General features: G+C 32.2%; 2 protein-coding genes and 3 long non-coding RNA genes across 6 annotated transcripts; 2 read left to right on the top strand and 3 right to left on the bottom strand.

Moving 5' to 3' along the window:
- Positions 1–141: 141 nt before the first annotated feature.
- LOC107364923 (CD151 antigen) lies at positions 142–14004 on the top strand. The gene is made up of 3 exons (XM_015932374.3): positions 142–463; positions 11050–11244; positions 12370–14004. Exons 1-3 carry the CDS (start codon positions 410–412, stop codon positions 12925–12927), a joined length of 807 nt encoding a protein of 268 aa, XP_015787860.1. The 5' UTR covers positions 142–409; the 3' UTR covers positions 12928–14004.
- Positions 192–5279, bottom strand: LOC107364921 (uncharacterized). Its single transcript, XM_015932370.3, has 2 exons — positions 3276–5279; positions 192–3059 (listed from the first exon to the last, which is right to left on the bottom strand). Exons 1-2 carry the CDS (start codon positions 4094–4096, stop codon positions 1082–1084), a joined length of 2799 nt encoding a protein of 932 aa, XP_015787856.3. The 5' UTR covers positions 4097–5279; the 3' UTR covers positions 192–1081.
- On the bottom strand, positions 13610–16037 carry LOC107364924 (uncharacterized). Its single transcript, XR_001569301.3, has 4 exons — positions 15559–16037; positions 15057–15292; positions 14747–14856; positions 13610–14632 (listed from the first exon to the last, which is right to left on the bottom strand). It is a non-coding gene; the product is annotated as an uncharacterized LOC107364924 (long non-coding RNA).
- A 479-nt stretch (positions 16038–16516) lies between these two features.
- Positions 16517–18434, top strand: LOC107365044 (uncharacterized). 2 transcript variants are annotated; one of them, XR_016199670.1, is made up of 4 exons: positions 16517–16836; positions 17045–17277; positions 17342–17855; positions 17917–18434. It is a non-coding gene; the product is annotated as an uncharacterized LOC107365044 (long non-coding RNA). The 2 variants fall into 2 exon arrangements; XR_001569341.3 differs by having other exon boundaries at positions 16522–16836; positions 17342–17602.
- Positions 18435–19262: 828 nt separating this feature from the next.
- On the bottom strand, positions 19263–21206 carry LOC107365045 (uncharacterized). Its single transcript, XR_001569342.3, has 2 exons — positions 21049–21206; positions 19263–20877 (listed from the first exon to the last, which is right to left on the bottom strand). It is a non-coding gene; the product is annotated as an uncharacterized LOC107365045 (long non-coding RNA).
- Positions 21207–22415: the final 1209 nt, after the last annotated feature.

Here is a 22415-nt window from a genome sequence, read left to right as displayed (position 1 = left end):
GTTCAGAGTTCATTACCTAACGTTAGATGGAGTTGCAGTTAAAGCTGAAATACAGTAATCTTACTTACCGTTAGATGGCAGGTTCCGATGGTCTTCATTTTTGAAGTAAAAAAAGTTGTGATTAGTTCATGACTTGTCTGGCTGTTAGTTAACAAAGTTAATTGTTGATTCTGTGCTTTTTTTCAAACGAATAAAAAAGTTGATGTGAATTGACAAATTACTATTTTTCCGAGTATTATTTTAATGTTGATTTAAGTTCCACTTGAAAGGATTCATTGATTAAAGAAACGGAAAAGACTGAAATTAGAAAATATTTCTTTACCTTCATCTCATCCCGTGTTATCCATCATTTTTTGCCTTCTCAGGACTCAACATCATTGGTAACATCATCAATTTGCAACTTTAAATCATGGTTATCTCTTGTGTTAAATACATTGTATTAATTTACAATTTCATATTTTGGGTAAGTTTTGCTTTTATTTATAACTTGCTTTTTGGGATAATTTTTAGGTACAAGATTCAGTTTCTTATTTACAAATTTTGTCTATGTTGATGGTCATGATATTGTTGATGTTTGATTATAACCAGAGTGTTGAGTGGTTGTTGGTCAAGTCGTTTTCATCTTTTCTATTCTTGATATGAATACTGTTGATGGAACATGATGTTTTGAGTGTGTTTTTAGCTTTTTTATGAGTCACAGTTTACAGGATTTTATGTTAAAGGAGTGGACTTTGAAATGACCTAATATGGACCTGAAAGGTCATTTAGATTCCAAAGAGTAATTTACATTTTTTTACAAATAGTGATTAAAACTATATCGTTTATAAATAAAGCAATTTTAATCTTGATAAATTTTTGTAAGTAATCTAACCTTTAAACCACTTACAATTTTTTTTCGCATTTTTCCATTGGTAATGTTGATGCAAGTTTTTTTTCAAATCTGCTCTCATTTTGTTTCTTATTAGTCGCTTTTTGATTAATCTGTAACGCTCCAAATTGATAAACCCAAATTTTCTTGTACTTTATTGATGACATCTTTAAATTATCATGTTTTTTAATCATTTGGCTAGCTGAAAGTGTATCAATTTTCTGATAATTTGCTAGCTTTTTCTTTGAAATCATTTTCTAACCTGTCCATAGCAATGGTCGTCGTTGGATTAGTTTTATCAGAAAGCTTCGAATTATAATTGCTATTGTTAATCGAGTCAAGATTATCGCTAATTTCTTTCCAAAGATAAGTACCATTTTCTTGATTAACCCTGAGATCATTTTTTTGATCAACAAATGAATCGTATTTTTCAACTTTATCAGCCAACTGTGATCCATTTTCAACTGATATGGACTCTGAAAAGGAGTTGATTGGAAACGTTGAAAAGCTTGATGTTGATGGGGATGAGGATGATTCAATAGATAATGGATATGAATAGAAGGTTGTTGTTGAATTGGAGAGTGTATCATTTCTTGAATAATTGCTGAAAGGTTTTGATGTTGATAATGATGATAGTTTAATGGAATCTTTGACTCCATTAGAAGAGGATGGATCAAGAGAGTCCGGTCTAAACAGTTTAGACCGGTCATTGACACGAAAGTTGGACCTGGTTGAAAAGGTGGTCTCTGTTGATGGCGCTTCTGATAACATTGATATTGATAAAGTTGATGGTGAAAGGCCATTGGCACGAAAGTTATGTCTTCCTGGAGGTAATGATGAGGTTTCCATCAAAGAGATCGCTTTTGGTTGAGATGCTGATGGTGTCGGTGTCGGTTCTCGAATCACCTTATTCAAGGCTTTGAATGAATCTTTACCATTTTCATTCAACTTTTGTCTGGATTCAGATTGTTGTTGAACATAAATTGGTTTATCCATCATCATTGGCAAATTTGAATCTTGATAATCCATTCTTGATTCCACTCTAGCTGCATTAATTGACTCTGATGATGTTGACGGAGTTGTCGGAGGCTGCGGTGACGATGTTAATGGTTGACTTGGCCTATCATTTCCACCAGTAAACAGTTTATACTCCATTGGTGCTTTATGCACCGGCGGTGGTTTACCCAAAACTGGTTTCTCAATAATCACATCTTCGGTCATTTCATTATTAGTTGACATTGTTTCACCTTGACTTGAGCCTTTTGGATAATTTGGTGATTCAGTCAAGTAATCAAGATCTCTTTGGGACTCAGAATTTCTGAATATTTCATATTTAGACTTATCTATTTGATCAGTTGATGAACTATGTTGTGTCTTGCTCTGCGATTGGCCCATTTTCTGACCAAACTGGTTAATGTAACCATAACTTGAGTCGGTTGACTCGACTGGTCTAACAGGGACAAATCGCACAACAGCCGGGCCTTGATTATTTTGAGATGGTAATAAATGTCCAGGGATAGACTGTTGACCATAGTTACCTGATAAACCTTGGGTGTAAGCAAGTGTTCGGTCGGTGTAACCAGGTTGTACAATGGGAACAACTGGACTTGGATGAGGTGCAAGTACAATTGGATGTCCTGCAATGGGCAATGAAGGTAAAGGAGCGCCTGAAGATTGATACCGTTGAATGGCTGATAAGTGTTGACCTTGTTTTACTGGTACAGCATATCGTACACCATTGTAAGGCTCATGAGGTAGTATCATTGAAGATCCAAGTGTATGGCCACGAAGTCGACGAGGTCGAGCTTGATCTTTACGTTTCCTGGCCAGGTATTGCTTCTGCCTTCCATATCGGGTAAATTGTTGACCCAAAGGATCTGGTAATCCATCACCATCCAAGTCAACCTCGCCTCCACCTAAAACTCCGTCCATTGTAGGATCTTCTTGAACGGGTCGACCATTTGGATCATCAGGATCTACGGGTTCCAATGGAGGCTCTTCGCCATCAACAGGTGCTGCATCATCTTCAGGAGGTGCTTCAGGTTCACTTGGGTCACTTGGTGCAGCTTTAATCTTTGCCTCTTTGGTTCGCTTTTTGACTCCATAACTGGTTGATTGAGTTTGATTGTGTCTTGGTGAAGCATTTGAGTTGTTAATGTTAACTTGAACATTACACTTCGGACAATCCTCACTGATTAAGAAACGGATTAAAAAGTAAAATATATGTTTAAATTAAATTGTCCAAAGAGTTAAATATTTTTAAATAAGAAAAGAAAGAAAAGGTCTTACTTTGTGAAGGTGTTATTTATACTGTGTTAGGTTTAGTATTACTTTAGTTTAGTAAAACAAGTAAAAATGCCAATTCAATTGAAGTTGGAAACTCAATGAAGCATCTTATCAAACTTACATTTTGCCTCCAGGTGCTGGTGTTGTAGTCACATTTTTCATGTAATATTTCAACATTTCAGCCATTTGGTTCATCATCGCAGTATACTGAGCATTGGTCATGTCTCCATAACCAAAATCAGCAGCTACTTTACGTTTAGCATCATCAATTGGATCCCATGGATTAGTTTGTTTCAATTGATCCCAAGGATTTCCACCCTTCTTATTGCCCTGGTCCCAAGGGTTGGCCGCTCTCAACTTGTCCCATGGATTAGCCGCTTTCAATTTATCCCAAAAACTGCCACCACCTTTATCACCACCCTGATCCCAAGGGTTACTCGGTTTGGCTTCCCATGGGTTGCTTGGCTTCGTGGCCCACGGGTCACTTGGCTTTGCTGCCCATGGATCACTTGGCTTACTATCCCAAGGGTTGGACGGTTTAGTTGCCCACGGATCGGGTGCTGGTGTTGTCGTTGTCCATGGATCACTTGGTGGTGAAGGCCAAGGGTCTTTAACCGGCGATGGCCAAGGATCCTTTACTGGTGCTGGTGTTGTTGTTGGCCATGGATCTTTGGCTGGTTGTGCTGGCCATGGGTTACCTGTTGGTGGTGGTGGCCAGTTGCTTGATACACCCCATGGATGAGATGGTTTACCTTCCATGTTTTTCATCATTGTCATCATCATCATCATCATCAACATTAGATCTCCTTTACCACCTTGCTTCTCGTAAACTGGTGGCTGTTGTTGATTCCTCATGCTGTTGATAAAGTTTAACCCATTATTACGCCATAATGATAGATATTGAAGTAACCATGTATTTACAAGTGGCCCAATAAATGCCATTGAAGTTTAAATATACAATCAAAGTAAACCATTAACACAATTAGAAACAGATTTAGAAACGTTAAACTGCAATTGCAAATCCAAACAGTTAACTGTTGATCTTTCAACACTCTTCACCATCAAACTTTTCAATTGAGATCATCTTCAGTCTTTCATCTGATCAAACCTTTTGTTTCAATTTCAAACTCAATCTTCTTGCTCTTTGCCACCATTCTCATTATTTTAGCCCTAATTCAATGATTAAGTTGACACTTTTTTTTGTTCAAAGCTCTACTTTTAAATCAAATTTTTAATCTATCTTTGATTAGAATCACTTTTTGTCCACCTTTCCATCACTTTGATTACTTTTTTCACCATCCATTTTCAGCTTTCATTGTTTTTACCGCAAATTTTATTCTAAAATTATAATTTTAATTGATTTTCCCTTTAAAGTTCTGATCAGATTTTTTCCAAATCAATCCATTCTTCCTATTTAACTCATTAGAAGCCATTAATTTTGTTTTAATCATTAAAACCAGAAACTAATCATTTCAGAAACAATTAAAATCTAAATTGATTCAACTTCTGTTTCATCAAATTTCAGTAAATGAATTAAACATGCATCTAACTTAAAATACTTTGAAACTCATGGAATTTTTCAGCAAGTTCAAGTTTCTTAGAATCAACTAAATAATTCAGATTGCAATTTACTTCGATCAATGGCCACAAATAGATTTTCGATTTTTTGAAAATCTTCTCAATTTGCATGAAACTCTGAATAAAATTCTTAGCGATTTTGCAATATTTTCCAATCAATTGAACGATTTCCTAATTGCATTAACTTAGCGATTGGCATTAAGTTTGCTTGGCTCGTAATCAACTTAACCTTTATAATCTGAATAGTTGGTTTGACCTTTTGCCAAGTCGATGATAAAAAAATGAAATTTCCTTGTTTCTATTGCATAAAGCCTGACGATTTGTATTAACTAAATTTGATATTTAAAACTCTTTCAATTACTTATTGAATAATGATTATAACAACAAAATGCTGTAAACATAATCCCAAAATAGCATTCATTTGAACCCAATTATACAATCCAATATAACAAACACTGAACCTAATTTTGAATCTTTTGTATTTTACCCTGCTAATTGCCTTTAAATTGGTAGTCTTGATTAGTTTACACCAATAAAAACCATGAAATCTTCCAGATGATGTTATTTTAACACTAATTAATGTTCACAACTTGTAACATAATTCAGGTTAAAATCATCATTTCCTAAAAACTTGAAAAAATTTCGCAAAGTAAAGACTAATTTACCTCATCAATCCAACTATCATTTGCACATTAACTTGATCGACTGTTTAATCAATCAATTGGCATGATTTGAGTTGAAACAATTCTCGACCTTTCAATGTTACTCAACCATCTGTTGAAAGGGAAACTCATAAAAATGTTTTGACTCAGAATGAACAAATTGTCGTAATAATCAACTCTGTTACTTACGGTACTGGAATCGGTAAAAGAAGAGTAAAACTTCGACTTTTACGCAAAGCTAAGGCCAAAGGTAAAAGCATCATAAGTCCCGTCATTGGATTCACTGGAAACTGCCTTGGAAGCAGTAAATCACGCTTTTGTCTTGATTGTTTAGTGCTCGAACCCGCCATTAAATACAATAAGTTAATATAAATTAAAAGCATTTTGAAAACAGTAGACAAATTCATGGTGAACTCAACAGAATTATTAACAGAAGAAAAAAAATTAACTATCACTTTTAAAATAAATATTGATATTTTGGCAGCAAACTTGAACTTGAAGCTGAATTTTCAACTTAATTTCCATGTCAATAGAATCACAAATATTTCCATTGTAAACATGATGACTTGCCTTGAAACAATCAGCTAAACACTTATCAACTTCCATTAATAATCACTTGTTAATTGATCATCATTCAACTTGTGAACCACACAATGATCAAAGTGATCAATTGTAGGCAACGATGAAAATGATGATTTTAAATGTTTACTTAAAACGATGATATTGGTTGATTAGATGATGATCAAGGTAAATCTTATCTGAATCAAGGAAAGTTTAAATCTGTCACTTTCACAGTTTGGCATCAATTTGGGTTCATCTTTCTAACCCAATGTTTGGTTCCATTGACCGAACACAATAAAGGTCCATATTAGAGGTAAAATGGAGAGAAAGTATCAACTTGATTCATCAATCAATCAAAATCTCTTTTTTTTACCTGTAAAACCGTTTAAAAGTTAAATAACCTATTGATAAGATTCCTTAAGAGTAGAGGCCAAATATAAACCCGTTCTCGTTATCCATTGTTTTCAAGTTAACCAACAAATTTAAAAGCTTTTCCTGATCTTTTCATCTATTTTCACTCCTTCAACTCATTATCACTCAACTAGCTCAGTAACATCATCAATTTAATCAACTGAATCAAAAGGACTCAAAAGTCAATAGTCATTTGACACTTCGATTGAAACTGCTCGATTCATAATCAATAGTATTAGTTGATAACAACCATCAACATTGGTTTCGATTTTGGAAAAATTGAAAATTCGTTTAAAAATAACACTTTTTGATGTTATCTGGTAAATTGTTTGAAAACTGGCCATTAATGGCTAATCAAGATTTTTCTCAATTTGCTAATTACTTAGTTGCTGTTTTACAATTAACTCACACTTGATGCATGTTTTACAATCTGATTGTAACATTTCCCTGTTCTTGTATTGTTTAATGTTGGTGGTTTACTTTGTTGTTATTAAATTGGTTATGGTCAAGTTGATTGCTTTCAAAGCATTTAACAAAAGTTCAGCTGTAAACACGATTCTGTATGATTGATGTTGCCTGCTGTTGAGAGTTATCATGAAGTTATTGATTTAAATGAAGACCTTTTTTTCCCTTCCTTTTGGCTAACATCCATCAATAGTTTGCATTTAAAAGAGTGTTTACTCCTTAAACAAATTGTACAAAATTGTTTACAATTGTTATTAATAACAATTGAAAATATTTTATCCTCAACTTGCAAATCATGAGTTTTGAGAAACATTTCAATCACAGTATTGTTTAAGTTTCAATCATTTGTATAATTGTTGACAATTTACTCAACATTAATTTTTCAACATTTACTCAATTCGTCAGTTTGAGTCCATTAACAAATGATGTTTGTTATGAATTTTGGTAAATTGTGCTAATGATTGTTGGCTGTTGCATTTGATTTTAATGAAAATAAGTTAATCAATTTTTTACAGAGTTAATTGTTTTCTAAATGATTTGATTAGCTTGGCATCGATCAGTAATTAATCAAATGGAAGTAATTAAAGCAAAGTATATCTAAAACAATCAACTCATCTTTTCTGTTAACATGAAACATTTTAATGGTTTTGATTAAAATGATTAATTAGATTTAATCAGCTTCAATTGGGTCAATTTGGTTTCTATGATGAATCCTGGTTCAACTTTGATTCCTCAACTGCTTAAGATCTAAATCTCTTAATCTAATTACAATTAACGCATTTTGCATTTGCTAGTCAACTTGTTATCTAATTGTTCAACTGTTTTAACTAATTGATAACTTGATAACAATCACTTTCTCAGATGTTTATTAATATAACGACAGCTTTTCAAAATTGGTAAAAGTTCTGGATCAGTTGACATTGAAAAGAAAACATTTTACTGGATTTACTTGTAAATTGTAATTGATTATCATTTTGTATGGTCTAATTAACACTATGATTATGTTTTCCAATTGAAAGTGAATATAATCAATTTTGCTCAAGCAAATTTTCTTGATTAATAAAAGTTTAGTTAATCCAATTCAACTCATTTGCACCTTTAGACTCAATCATACAAATTAAGCAAGTTTGCAAATTGAGTTAACTGTTCAGTTCAATTGTATATTTAAAAAATATAATAACATAAATTTTAATGAAAATACTCACATGTTTAGGATGAAAGTAGTGATGAACAACATGAAACTGTTATCTGATGTTTGCTTCAAACGGAAACTTGAGCTTTATCAAAAGTACACCAAAAAATGTCAACTAGTCTTGACAATTGTCTAATCAACAATTGAATAAAAGTTTAAATACTCATCATTAATGTATCATTGGCCATTCAATCGGACCTCCTTTTCAACCCACTTCATTAACATCATAAATTGGCTAAAGATGCTGTTGGTGAAGATACAAAAAATTGTGTCTTTAACCAGAAAAAAGCAAATTTATCAAGATTAATTGACGGATAGTCCAGTTTTTGTATAAATTGTGCACTGCAATTAAATTGTACAGATAACCACAAGTAGAACAATCAATGAAATGAAATGGCCTGAAAAATCGAAAGTTTGTTGCCAATCAATCGAGTCCATTATGTCCATCATGAAGTCATTTAAAAGTGTCAATTCTTAAGCCTAACCAGAAACATTTTTTAAAGTCATTTTTCATTTCTGGTTTTTGAAACAATTTTTCAGATTAAAAATTGATCAAATGTTTTCTTAATAAATTTCAATTCTGTGAAAAGGAGATTGTTCCAAAAAATTAGAATACGAATTCATTCAGAATATGGATCCAGTCTTTCAAAGAATATTAGGTTCTTTTAGGTTGTTTTACCAAAAATTGACAATTATTTTGTTTACCAACAAAAACCTTCAAGATTACAATGAAATTTGTTTCATAAATTGCGGCAATTTCGGAAACGACTGAGAAAACTGAATAAATCAATGAACGGTTGGCTTCACCTTGGCCTTCAGTTTTACATATTTTCACTTAATTGTCATGAGTTAAACCAATTACCTGTCTAAATTTGCTACTAAATATAATTTATTGATGCTTAATGTTTACATGAAAATGTCGAAGCAGATGCAATTGAAGGCCAATGTTAACGATTGTTGGTTTTCAATCATTTTAACGATACAATTGATTATTAAACTTGCACCAACTTGATGTGTCAATATGTCATCAACACCTTGTTCAATCATTGTTCAACTCAAAGTTCAACAGTTGATACCAATTTTTCATTTGTTATTTTTCCATCTCAAGGTGAATGTTATCCATCTGGATCAACAAAATTCTGACTCAGTGACTTTGTAATTGAAGCCAGTGTTTTTACCCAAGTTACCCAAATTACCCATTTCCTGAAGCCAATGTTAAGACAAAGTAAAATTCATTGTATCATGTAAATTTGATTACAGTTTATTTAGTCTTCGCCGAAGCAAACATTTTACGCTTTGGCCATTGCATAAGCTTTCCAAGTTACAATTTATATCATTGTTGAGCTGTTAAAAATCATCACTTTGTAGACTCAACATTCCTCGAATTTCATCAAAAACTTAAATCTCTCCCAACTCGCCTTTCCCATCACTTATCTTCATCTCTATCCTCATCATCCTTGTTCCTCTTCCTCCTCTCACTGTTCGCGTGGCTCTTGATTTTACATTTTGTCTCTTCGCTCATTGAGAATGAGAAAAAAATGTTTTTCAAAGAGACAAAAGTTGAACATTTAACCCTCAAAATGACTGGAAACTAAAGCATAACTTCCCTTGTAGCATCCTCATCTTGATCCTCATCGTTATGACCAACAGTGAGACCGGATGTAATTCAAGTTAACCTTAGCCTTGAACAAAGAAAACGTTTGAAAGGCGAAAACGTTTCCACAACATTTTAGCTCTAAACAGACTTCGTAAAACTTACCGAAGCTAAACTCACCAAAACTAAAAGGCAAATCTTTCTAGACTAGCAAAAAGCTGCTTTCAGTCAATTAATCGTCACACTTTTCTTTGGTTATTGACCAAAAATTGATGCTAATTTACAAGTTTCCAAGTCACAATTAAAGCAACATAATCAATAGTTAATCACTGGTTCGAGTGACTGGCTTTGGTTTGGCTTATTGTTAACATCATTATTATTTTGTTTATCATGATTGGTTTAAATTTTTGGGTTTTAATCAACAAAAGGGCAAACCTTATCAACAATTTATGTTTATTTTTGCCGTATTTTCATCGTTACTTTTGTATCTAACAACGTTGTTTATGTTATTTGTTTCAATCATTTGCAAATTGCTACAATCATGCTTAGCTATACATTTTGATTTATAATGCCCTTTTTTCCCTGAACTCACCCTGTTTCTTTCCAGGTTGGGTTCAATCATTCTAACATTAATCTTTTCACATTCACTAAACTTTCTATTCTCATCCAAACTTCAACTCTTTCCATTGAACTTAAATTACATCTTTTTACACCAATATGTATGCAAGAAAAATCAACAATTAACTTAATTTACTTCAAGATTTACATTAGCAAAAGTTGAGAAGAAAGAACCAAACAAATCTCATTTTCATGAATTGTCTCAATTAATTTAGCCTTAAGACTTTAAAGTCTATAAAAGGAAACACATTTATTGATTGGCAATATTCAATATCAACAATATCAATGACAATTTACCTAATTGAACTGATTCACTTGAAATTTATGGACTTTTCATGTTCAACTTAACAAGGTTTTAAATGATTAAAATAAGTCACAAATAAAGTCACTTTGCTCTTTACTCTTAATGGTCTTGTTTCAAGTAATGAAAGTAGTAATTTGAAACCAGAAAAACTTCTCGCCTGGTTCCGCTCAAACCGGTTAAAGAAAGGATAAATTACTTCCGAAAACTCCTCTTCAGAGCATCATAGACTATGAATAGACAAAAAGTTCAGAGGTTAAAAGAATCAATGATTAATCAATTGACTTGATCAAACTCCACTTCATGAATCAGACCAAAACTGACCATCTTTACAAGTCAATTTCAAGTGATTTACTAGTCAAGTTTATAAAATTGTACAAAATTTCTGTTCTTTCATGTTCCCTTCAGAAGTTATTTATTTTAAGGGTAAAATGTTGATTAGCTGAACCTGTAAACATTGACAATAATTATTTATACAATTTGCTTTAATTTAAATATTTGTTTCATCAACAGCTTCTTGGTGTTGCTATACTTGGATTTTCAATCTTGCTCTATGCTGAAAGTCACAATTATGTTAATTTTGAAGATACTCAAGGACTCTTTGATACACCATTTTTCCTGATAATCATTCTTGGTGCAGTTATGACGCTCGTTGGTTTCCTTGGTTGTTGTGGAGCAATCAGAGAAAGTACTTGTCTTCTTGGAACTGTAAGTTGATTTAACCACCGTCTTGACCCATCATCATCATCATCATCATCATCATCTTATAATTATAATAATCATTGGAGAGGAGAAGAGTTAATGAACATGATAGTTGATTGGGGTCAACCTTAACCGGTTATTTTATGTTGTATGTTGTTATTATTGTTGTTACTGTTGCGTTTACTTTAATTCATCAGTAGAGTTAATCACAATTTATTACAATTAGATGATGAAAAAGGAGAGAAAAAAATTGCTTATTATTAAAACAGTCCGATTGAGAAAAAAAGTGTTAGTGAAACAATTGAAATGGATTTATACATTGAAAAAGCATTTATTCATTATGAATGGTTGCATTATCACATTCAACAATTTACTTTAATAACTTTAGGTTTTAATCATTATTAATTTCGAGTTTTTGCTTCTTTTGATTACAAATTGCTTGACAGATTCCTTACGATCGCCAATTCAATAGTTATTTATAATTTAGTTTCAACTTGCAATGTCAATATTTTGAAGCTCATTTTGGTTCTCACTGAAATCGATTGTCTTTCACTGATTATTAGTTTGCATTCAATTTAATTGGGTTAAGATTTAGATTATTTAAGATTGATTATTATTGTCAGCATCGGTATTTCAATCCAGTTTACTTGGTTGATTAAAAGACGAAATTTCTAGACGGAATGGTTTTGGAGGATTTGATGATCAAAAAACCTACGATAATTTAATTTCTCATTATTTAACCTTTAACAGTTGAAGGTTTTTCAAATTGTTTGAAGTTTATTATTGAATTTATGATCAATGATTTAAAGTGAATTGTCTAAAAATGGTTAATTTGACAGGAAAAAACAAATTACAAGTGCTTAACATGGTAAAATTTGATTTCATAAAAGGCAGAGTAAACTGTCCACAATCAACATTATTTATTCACTTGAAATCATCAATTAGTCTGCCTACACATATTTGGTAAAGGCATTGAATAATGAAACTTTAAATTGTTGTTAGGCTTTTAAAATGAGGTTGGTTTTGCTGCTACCAAATATGATCAATAACCTAATCAATCTCAATCAATTTTGATTGAATTTAATGAAATTCAAGTTTACTAATTTTCATATTTTTTTTCTTCTCTTACAGTACATTTTACTTTGTATTACAATGGGAGTTGCTTGTGGAGCCGCAGTTTGGTGGAGCAACGAGTATCGGACTGATGTCTCTGAAAAGGTTCAGACAAGCTTACAAAAGATGATTCGAGAAAATTATCGAGGAAATTTGACTCGACCGACAACCGAAGTAGTCATTGATAGACTTCAAAAGGACATGCAATGTTGTGGAGCCAGAAATTTAACTGACTGGTCAGTGTCTCGTTATAATCAGGGAAATCGACCCAAACTGGAGATTGGCATTGGAAAGGATCGATCGTCCATTGCCTTTTCTGTTCCAGCCTCCTGTTGTCGGGTTGGTGCACCCGATTGTGAAGTTGCTCGTAAAGGTATAACCATGGACAATTTGGAGAGCAAAAAGTTCAGTATTAACAATGAAGGATGTCTCCATAAATTGGATGCTTTTGTTGGAGACAAATGGACTTATCTCATTTTAATTGGAATGACTCTGATTGGATGTCAAATTTTGGCCTTGCTGTTTACCTGTTGTTTTTGTTGTTTCCTTAGTGGACAGAAAAACAATCGATTCTAGAAATCGAGAAACTTGAGAACCATTTAAGTTATAATTTATTAAGCAACTAGTTATGTGCGATTGTATTATAAAAATGTAAATATTTGCATCCAATATTGCCTTATGTCTTGTAATACACTCATAGAGTCTGTGACACAGAGAGTGCTAATTTCACAGAAATGTTAATCGTTAAAGTATCAATCAAAGAAGGACACAAAAAATGGAGTGACAATCACATCATCATTATCATTATCGTATTTATATTGAGACATGATCGGGACCCAACGAAAAGCAACGCTAATTCCTCTCTTCCAATGGTTTTGCACCTAAATCCAGTTGTTTTCATTGATCTCCTTTGTTCACCTCTTTTTTGTCATTAACTGACTTGCCATTTCTGCAAGCAAATTACATGCCAATTTCATCTTTACATTTTCATCATACCAGATAATCATCTCAAAAAATCATACCATTGGGATAAAGATCTACCTTTTCAGATTTCATCTTACCTTTGCCAATCATTTCATCTAAACCGCTCAGAATCAATTTAGTAAAGTACAGAGAGCTCATTTCAATAGTTTAAACATGGAATGTTGAAAACTCAAGAATCCAATTATCAACCTCATATCAGTTAAAAATGAAACTCAGCAAATTCAGATGTCAGAAAATTGAATGTTATCATTATTGCCGTCCATTTTTTTGCCAATTTTTGTAAAATTCCGTTAATTTCAGTCAATCCAGTGACCAATTCATCATCAGAAAAATCTTCCCTCATTTGAAAATGTGAAACTGTCGAGGCTTTTCAAATTGTCAGCTCTTGACACTGAAATCAGATACAATCTAATATTTGGTTTTTCTGAGTACAATTAAAATTCAGAGTTTAATTTGTACATCAATTGCCTTTCCTCCATGAGATTAATCATTGTCATATGAATAAAAAACTGTAATTATCTTTGTCTGGCCAATGGTGTTTTGAAAATTTACTCAAATTGGCCTCCCAATCAAGTGTATGTTTAAGTTTCTTTTGTTTGTCCATTGATTGTAAAGGGATAATTTGAGAATAATTTCGTTGATAAATAAATCAATTTGATATTTTTCCAATTTTTCATTGAATTATTTATTTCAATAATAAAATTTAAAAAGCTCAATCAAAAAATCTTTTTCCACTCATTACTAGCTGGCGTGTAGCTAATTGACTGGCTGTCAACTTATGTCAATATTTCAGGATAGCTTTGTGATTTGGGTTTTTTAATTGTCGTGGTCAATTGAGTACCTTTCCATAGCTTTTATAAGATTTTCTTGATAACGATTTAAATCACTTCGTCTCAAAGATCTTGATAACATTAAAAATCTTTTCCATTGTCGTCGATTTGGCATTCGAAACAGATTAATTATTGGCATTAATAAGAAGCCAAATGGCATTGACCAATAAGCAACTTCAAGAGCATGTAATATTGACACAAATAAAGCTGGATCGGCCAAAAAGTCTAATGTTAATCGAGGAGTAGCCTTTTGATTTATGAACAATGATTTGATTAATTTTAACATTTGTTTATCGTCACTTGTATTAGAGCCATTGTCCAACACATTACCCGTCTCAGCATTTGCATATAAAATAAAACAACTAATAACGATGATAAGGTTCAAGTTGATCAACTTGCTGTCCAATGGTTTCATTTTGAGTCCGATCGAGGTAAACTCAGTAATAATATGAAATGAGTTGCCAAAACTAAAGAAATAAAAAGAAAATAAAATTCCAAGTTAGATTCAAATAAATAAGTTACAAAACTAATCATCAATTCTGCGGAATGCACTGAAAATTGAATCGAAGATAAGTACTTACATAGTAAGTATCACTTATTTCAGGTCAGTAATTTAACCATGACATTACGGATACCTTTTCAACCTCAACAGGTTTGAGGTTATCCTGGATTATCTCCCGGCGATTCTTGTCTAGTGGATGAACAAAATAGTTTTAATCGCTTTACAATTCACATAGCTGAATGAAAATTAGAGGATCTTTTGCACGGAATGTTGTCTTTTTAAAATTTCAACGGATTCACAACAAATGTTTAGGCAAAAAGGGCTAATTCATTAGGATTAGAAGAGGAAACATTGAAATTGAAACATTGGATTGAAACAAGAACACTTACCTTCAATGGATTTTCAGTTAGTAGGTGAACTTGAATAAACTGGATTACACAGCAATCACAAAATCAAGTGAAATCTTGAAAATCAAATCATACAATAATAAGACTGTAAATCATGTGGACTAGTAAATACACATTGAAAGATTTAGCTGGCCGTCAGGATTATCACTTGTAGCCATATGAGACAAAAGGACACATATTTCACCAACTGTAATGAATGATCAGGTAGGAAAAATAATCTGAAAAAATGAAATTTTAAAATGAAAAGTTAAAAAGAGATTGTAAAAATGGGTGAAACTGATCTCTTTTGTTAAAATCATTAATCCGTTGAAAAGTAATGGCGGGTAAAAGCAGGAGGGAAAGAGATACAAAGTCGGATGATACATTATGTATGACTAAACTTTCATCTTCAGACAAAACTGATGATAAGCTTGATTATCTTCTGCGTTTCCCAAGCGAATCATCTCAAACTGATCAACATAATATTAATGAGAATGTTAATTACCCATAACAACAACAAAAGCAGCAACATTTGATTGTGAGGTAAGGCAAGTGAAAAGTCCAATATTTTTCTTGCAATTGTTAACAAACCAATCAACATAATGAATTCAGAAATCATTATCGTCACCATCCATGATTACATTCAATGTCATTAACAATTGTAAAACACTTGTAGAAGCACCAGTTGATTAATTGTCACCAAATCTATTTTTAACTTTAAAGTTCGTTAATCTGTGCATCTCAATAAAATGGACCAAACAAACGCAAACAAATCCTCGAGTGAACCAAACAACAACAGGGAAAATGGCAATTTAATGGTAACACTGTTATCATAATTATTGTGTTGGACCACTGATTGCAATTAGATTTAGCACTGTTTACCACGAAATCCAAGTCAAGCTTCAGATGATGACAATAAAAGCTTATCCATAAATCACTTTAAACATCGTTTGGTAAATACAATAATTTGAACTGATCATCGATCTATCAATTTCATCGATGAGAAACGATTGAGATCGATGAAAAACGATGAAAAACGATTCTATTATCGAATCATCATCGTCATCGATAATGTTCATCGATTCATATCGATGAAGCTTAAATGTTCAATTTTATTGATAGCACATCGATTCATTTCAATTGTTCATAATTATTCTTATTTCAGTCCAAACATTTCATTCTGAAGCTTTTTTAGAATTGTTTATGCAATTTGATACTTGAGCCTCCATCATTGAGCTATCTTGAATTTTCAAGCAAACTTATCTTAAAAATTCAGACCATTCCCTTATCAGAATCAAATTATCAATATTTGTTCTTAACTGATTTGATAATGATAACTATTAATATATTGTTTCAATTAACTCTTCAAATTTGGAGCTTTACTTTTTATCCTTTGATTTTTCGACGCGAGATGTCACTAGCTTTACGGAATGAGAATCAAAATAAATTTTTTGCTTAATTTTCATCGTCTTATTGCATAAGTGATAAAGTTTTTTTTTCTTGTATTTATTATTTAATAGTTAGCTTTCATTTTGGATTACTTCACAGTTTTTGGCATTTTAATTTGATTCTTTGTGGTGTAATGCTAGTGTTTTGCACATGGTATGGACAATGGATGAAGTTATTATCAATCAATGTCTATTTTGTTACAATTGCCTTTTTCCTATTGTTGCGTCCATTTTTCCTACTCGTGAATCATGAGTTTACATGTTTCTTTTCAATCTAATTGACTCTTGATTGTATTGATAGTTGATAAAGAGGTTAAAAAACGTGTCTGTTAAAGGTAAAAATGCCAACAAAACTTGTTTTGATTAATTGGATTCCATCAATGATCCAGTCAATCATCTTGCAAGATTTCATCTTTCACTCTCACAAATTTCATTTGACTGAAAAAAAAGTAATTACATTTTTCTTTTTCATTTCTTTTCTCCATTTCATTTCATTCCACCTTTCAATTTGCTACAATTTTTCGATCCCATTTTCATGATCAGCTGAAAACTCGAAGCAAAATTTCCATTCACTTGCCTGGATCGAGCCAATTTATCCTGGAATGGTTATTGAATATACTTTTTGGCTTCGTATATAGACATCCAAACAAACAGCTAATTTCAATATTTTCAAAATTTTGTCAATTTTCAGAGCAAAAGGAAAAATTGAATCAAATTGATATCAAATTTGATGGCATGAAAACTGAATCTTTTCAAAGCAATTTCATCAACTAAAGGTAGGTCAAGAAGGTGAAAATTAAAATGTAAAAACTAACAGCTTTTTTCCATTTCCATTCTCAGGTTATTAGGTGTGGTGCCAATTGCTCTTAATGGTGTTTGAAAAAAAGGAAAGCCATTGATATTGATATTGGAGATAATCACCTTTTCTTTCACCATCATCCCTGTAATCAAGGTAAAATAAACAAAAATTCATTGATTCCTGATTGCAGTTGACGAGCCAAACTGATGGAATGAACAAAAAATGAGCTAAAAATAGGGGAATAAGCATGAGAAGCAAGTGTTGCTGATTCCTCCGCTGATGATGATAATGATGATTACAAGGTAAATTGTAATGGTAAAATGAGTTTGCAGAATTGGAGCAAAAGTTGATGATGAAATGCTTACAAGACTAAGAATAATACTGGAATCGATATTTTTCATAGAAAAGTTCTTACTCTCTGAAAATGTTCCCAGTCAGAGTTCATTCACCTTCCATGCAAGCTAAATATGACTTTATCTTCTTCAACATTTAATCATCTCTGTCTATTTTATCATCTCTTTCTCCAATCTCGTCTATTCGTTACCTCTTCTGGACGTAAGTTTCCAATTTCATGCTAACTATAAGTTCTAATTCTCTTCTTCTCTTTCTCTTTCAGTCTTCTCTCTCATCTTTTCTTCTTCCTATTCTTCTTCTCTTCCCTTCGTCATCATGATCATCCTTGTGACCTCAAAAGTGAATCCATTGATAATGCATAGAGATGGGAATCGACAAAAAAAGACAGAAAAATTTCTTCAGAGAAAGCCAGAATTGACTAAATTAGGAAGTTGAGATAACTTTATTTCCGATATCATCCATCCCACATCTTTTCTTGCCATTTTACTTTTTATCATCGCCATCTCCATCATAACCAATCTTCATCACCTTTATCTGTCTTTATCAACCCATGTTTCAAGAGTGAATCAATTATGAAAAGTAACAACTGAATGTCAACATTTCTCGGCTTTAATAAGCCTCAACAAAATTTCATGTTCACTCAAATCAAGGTTAACTGGCAATTTTTTCACCATTTTTTGCCAATTTTTTTGATGACTTTCCTCTTCAAACCAGATTAACCCAATTTTTTCATAGTTAATAAATGTTGCTACCACATTACACAGCAACCATTAGGATAAATCTGTAGAGGTGTAATTTTTCAAGCCAGGCTTTAACTGGTAAAATTGCTTTTCAACTCAATGTTTAGAATGACTAAAATCAATTTCCATTCGGAAAAATATTTGTCGGAAAACCCATGAAAGAGAGGTGACATTTAGATGTGCCTTGAGCCATTAGGAAAAGATGATGAGTTTGAGTTGTACATTGATGATAACAGTAACCTTCATATTGCTCTGAATATTCAGCTCTTGATTTGTGTTTTTCATGAATCTAACATTTCCATCATCTGACAAGCATTTCGCTTACGTTAATTTGTTGAAATTTTATGTATCAATTACTTTCTTTAACAGTTAGATTTTTTCCGTTTCCCTTTCCGAATGACATCGCCATCATCTACGCCATCAAGACAACAATAACAATGCCAACATCCTTAGACAATATGTCAAGCTTGAAAGGGAAAAGTTAAAAGCGTCACTTTTAATAATCATAACTGGCAAACTTATGTTCCCAAAATGTTAATTTCAATTTGTCAGGCTTAATGTTGTTTAATTGGATCTGTATTGTCTTTCAGTAAGGCTATCTTAATCAACTAAATCTGAAAGGATTTAATTTTAAGGACAAAACACTCAACAGCTTAACCAGATTTCATGAAAACAAAAACCTTTGAACTGGGAACAGAAACTCTGAAAATGAAATTAAAGCCCAACAATTTCCGTGGTTTGAGAATGGATTAAAAATCAATATTGGAAAGGGAACTCAAAGGATTTAAATTAATCAGGATTGAATCTTTTCCTTGATTTCTTTTGTTTGGTTTTGTTATTTTTCCTGGTAACCCAGAGAAGGAAAAAAGTACAAATTTTCAATTTTAATTGATTTTAGATAATTAAACATGGGATGCCATCTAATGAAATTAAATCATTAGACTGTAGCTGCAAAGTGAAACCTTAAAATCTAATGGCATAATTAGTTGAGATAATTTATTGATGAAATGTGCCCATAAATTGCGGATTGTTTGTTTGATAATTTAAGTTGCTTATACTATGATTGTTTTAGTTAAAATGTGATATCAATGTTGGAAAATTGTTAAGCTTCACTTTTTTGCGTTTGTTGTTGCTTCTGTTGCTTGGTTTACTGGTTAATGGTCACTGTTGAAAGCGAAATCCCGTTAAGGGTCAGGCCAAGTTCTCAGGGTAATTGGAAGGATACTTAAAGGATGCAAATTAAAGTTGACACTAATCAATCTTTTGGCACTTTTTCCGGTCCATACAGCGAGAGGATGGCTTCCCTTGGACTCTGTAAAATTATGACAAGGCGATGGCGATGATGTTGCTGCTGGTTATGATAAGCTGCCGGAGAAACCATTTCTCTTGAAATTTTAAATAAACCGCATAACTTGAGCTGTGTGAATATGTTGATTGGTTTCATTATTTTCACAAACATATGGTTAGATGCTAAAACTTGATCCAAAGAAACATTGCTGCCAACCAAATCAGTAATACATGTGCAGTGAGCATTTTTGTGGAATCATCACTTTCTATGAAACACACAAAATGTGTTTAACTCTAAGACGGTTAAAAGCCAACTTGAGCAATCAATGATTCCAGCTTTTGGCATCAAACCATCCATAATTTTATCATTTTAGAGGTTCCTTTTGTTACATGAGATGGTTCAAGCAGAAACCAATTTCTTTAACTTCATCTGAGAACGAAGCAAAATGCATATTGTGCGTGATGTAAATTATTGTTTCAAAGGTACAGGAATCGTCAGTCCAACCACAGCACGGAAGGTCGGTTTCAGCTACTTGACATGCCAATGGTATTGACCCGCTTCCAAGGGTTATAGTTAATCATCACAAATCAAGTTTCAGTAAACCTAAATTTTCTTAAAGTAATCAGAAAAGAGCACAAAAAACGCCATGACATACATAGAAATGTAATGGGTACATAGACAAGTCAATTTGTCAGATAAATTGGTTAAATCTATACGAATTTTACAGTCTAATGGACAACTGTTCATCTTATCGACATTTTAAGGATAATCAAAAATTCTTAAACCATTTAACCGATTCCAACAAAATTGTTTCTCAATAGATTGAAAAGTTTCTTTTTGTTTTTTTTCAGCAAACCAGCCAGAGATGGTATGATGATGGTGATGATGAAAGGAGTGTGAAACTGAATGACCCAAACAAAGCTACTCTCATTATTGTTGATAATACAAATTGTGGTCACCGATGCATCAATGTTGCTGTAGCTACAATTGAAAAATCATTTTGGTTCAACAATTTCACTTTTTTCCCTCGCTTTGCTTAGGAATCCATAACTTTTGTTGGTTTTTTTGTCATTGTTAGCACTGATAACATGATAAAATTAATGTTTCGCCCTCAAGACCCTTTGAGTCACATTCCTTGTTCCATGTGGCTGATACTGAATGAAATTACTCTGGAAATGAAATAAAATCCAAAAACCTGAAAGGAGAAAGGAGAAAGGAGAGAGAGAAAAATTATCACAAAACAAATTGCTTTAAAAATATCTTTGTTGAAAAGTGAGAGTAAAAACCTGCAAATCTTGCATCATGGAGTTAATTATTGTACTAAGTTCATTGAAACGACAATCGTAAGGGTAAATATGTAACTCACCTAAGCATTTAATTTCAATCAGATAGGTAAATGTAGATAAAACAATTGAAAGTTGACCATTTTTAACAATTAAAAGTGAAACTGTGAACTTTTACTCATAACCCTTAAACTATGGTAACCGTAAGATGCATCTTTAACGCGCTAATCTTGAAATTGCTTTTGTCTTTCAATGATCAAAGGGATTATTATTGTTACATAATTTAGCAATTTATAAATAGTCTGAATTGGCAACATTTCCTTGTACAATTATGTAACTAACAAGGATATTTTAACGGTTAATCTGTAATCTTCAGAAAATCCCAATAAGTTAATCCAACAAGATTTACTTATTACATTATGACAATCTTTAATCTTTTATAATCTTAATATTGTTAAAATTAGCTGAGATTGAAATTGGCAATCAACAAGAATCGTTACCTGCCAACTGAGTTAGCCAAACAATGAAAGTTAATATTCAGGAATAATGTTTAATAGACGATAAAGTGTTCAATGTTTCCTGGTAAACAGCAAATTTTATTGAGAATTAAATTGTTAACTCTTTTTGTCTTCAATTGGTTCTGCTAAATGAATGTTCAATTTAATAACCTGAAAAATGAAAGTATTCAAAACCTTGAACTCTTTGAATTATTGAAGCAAGAAAGTAAATTGTGTTTGATTTTCAATTTAAAATGGCTTTGATTACGATGATTACGATGATGATTATGTTGACGATAAAGTTGCTTGTGATGTATATTTAATGTAAGCATAAAAGCAAATTGAGAAGCAAATAAATGCTCAAAGACTAAACGAACCTGTGAAAGCGTAAATTGTTAATGTTAAAAAAAGGTTCAATATTGACCCAAGTAATGAATGTTAACCTTGAAATGACATGATAATTCAAGATTAAGTTAATAATATCGAAATGAAATCAAGATGATTGTCTGTAAATAAAGACAATGCCAATGACCGATTGGGTTTCATTTAAATTCATTACATAAATCAATGTAATTTAAGACCCGAAAGAAATAAAAAACTCAAATAATCCCAACACTTGGAAAGCTGCAAGTTTTTTTTTTGCCAAGAACCATTCAAAAAGCACTAACAGTTTCAATAATAGTCAACATTGGATTGTTAATTGTTGCTTGAATTGTCTGAATAATCAAAATTGCTTATATATTACCCAATTAACTAAATACTAAACAGTTGAAGTGATTGTTATTGATCAACACAAAATTGAAGTTGAACATTTTTCACACCAACCATAAAGAGTCTACCCAAAGACATTTCAATGTTGATAATTTGTCTATTATTTAAATTATTAGAGACAGTTGGGTCTCATTTAAATTAGATTAACACAGACAAATGGTGAGAGAAACTATCAGTTTGAT

Source organism: Tetranychus urticae, chromosome 3 (assembly GCF_039701765.1).
Source record: "Tetranychus urticae isolate SD_2017Ah chromosome 3, NJAU_TeUrti_SD_1.0, whole genome shotgun sequence".
NCBI classification, from domain to species: Eukaryota; Metazoa; Arthropoda; class Arachnida; order Trombidiformes; family Tetranychidae; genus Tetranychus; species Tetranychus urticae.
Note: the sequence above shows the minus strand (reverse complement) of the source record. Positions and strands in the feature narration are given on the sequence as shown.

Excerpts from the sequence above, each read along its gene's own strand:
- LOC107364923 (XM_015932374.3), top strand. The coding sequence starts at position 410 with ATGGTTATCTCTTGTGTTAAATACATTGTATTAATTTACAATTTCATA. Across the intron at positions 464-11,049 it reads TTTACAATTTCATATTTTGG|CTTCTTGGTGTTGCTATACT; the intron begins GTAAGTTTTGCT and ends TTTCATCAACAG. Across the intron at positions 11,245-12,369 it reads GTACTTGTCTTCTTGGAACT|TACATTTTACTTTGTATTAC; the intron begins GTAAGTTGATTT and ends CTTCTCTTACAG.
- LOC107364921 (XM_015932370.3), bottom strand. The coding sequence starts at position 4,096 with ATGGCATTTATTGGGCCACTTGTAAATACATGGTTACTTCAATATCTA. Across the intron at positions 3,060-3,275 it reads CCAGCACCTGGAGGCAAAAT|TGAGGATTGTCCGAAGTGTA; the intron begins GTAAGTTTGATA and ends TTTCTTAATCAG.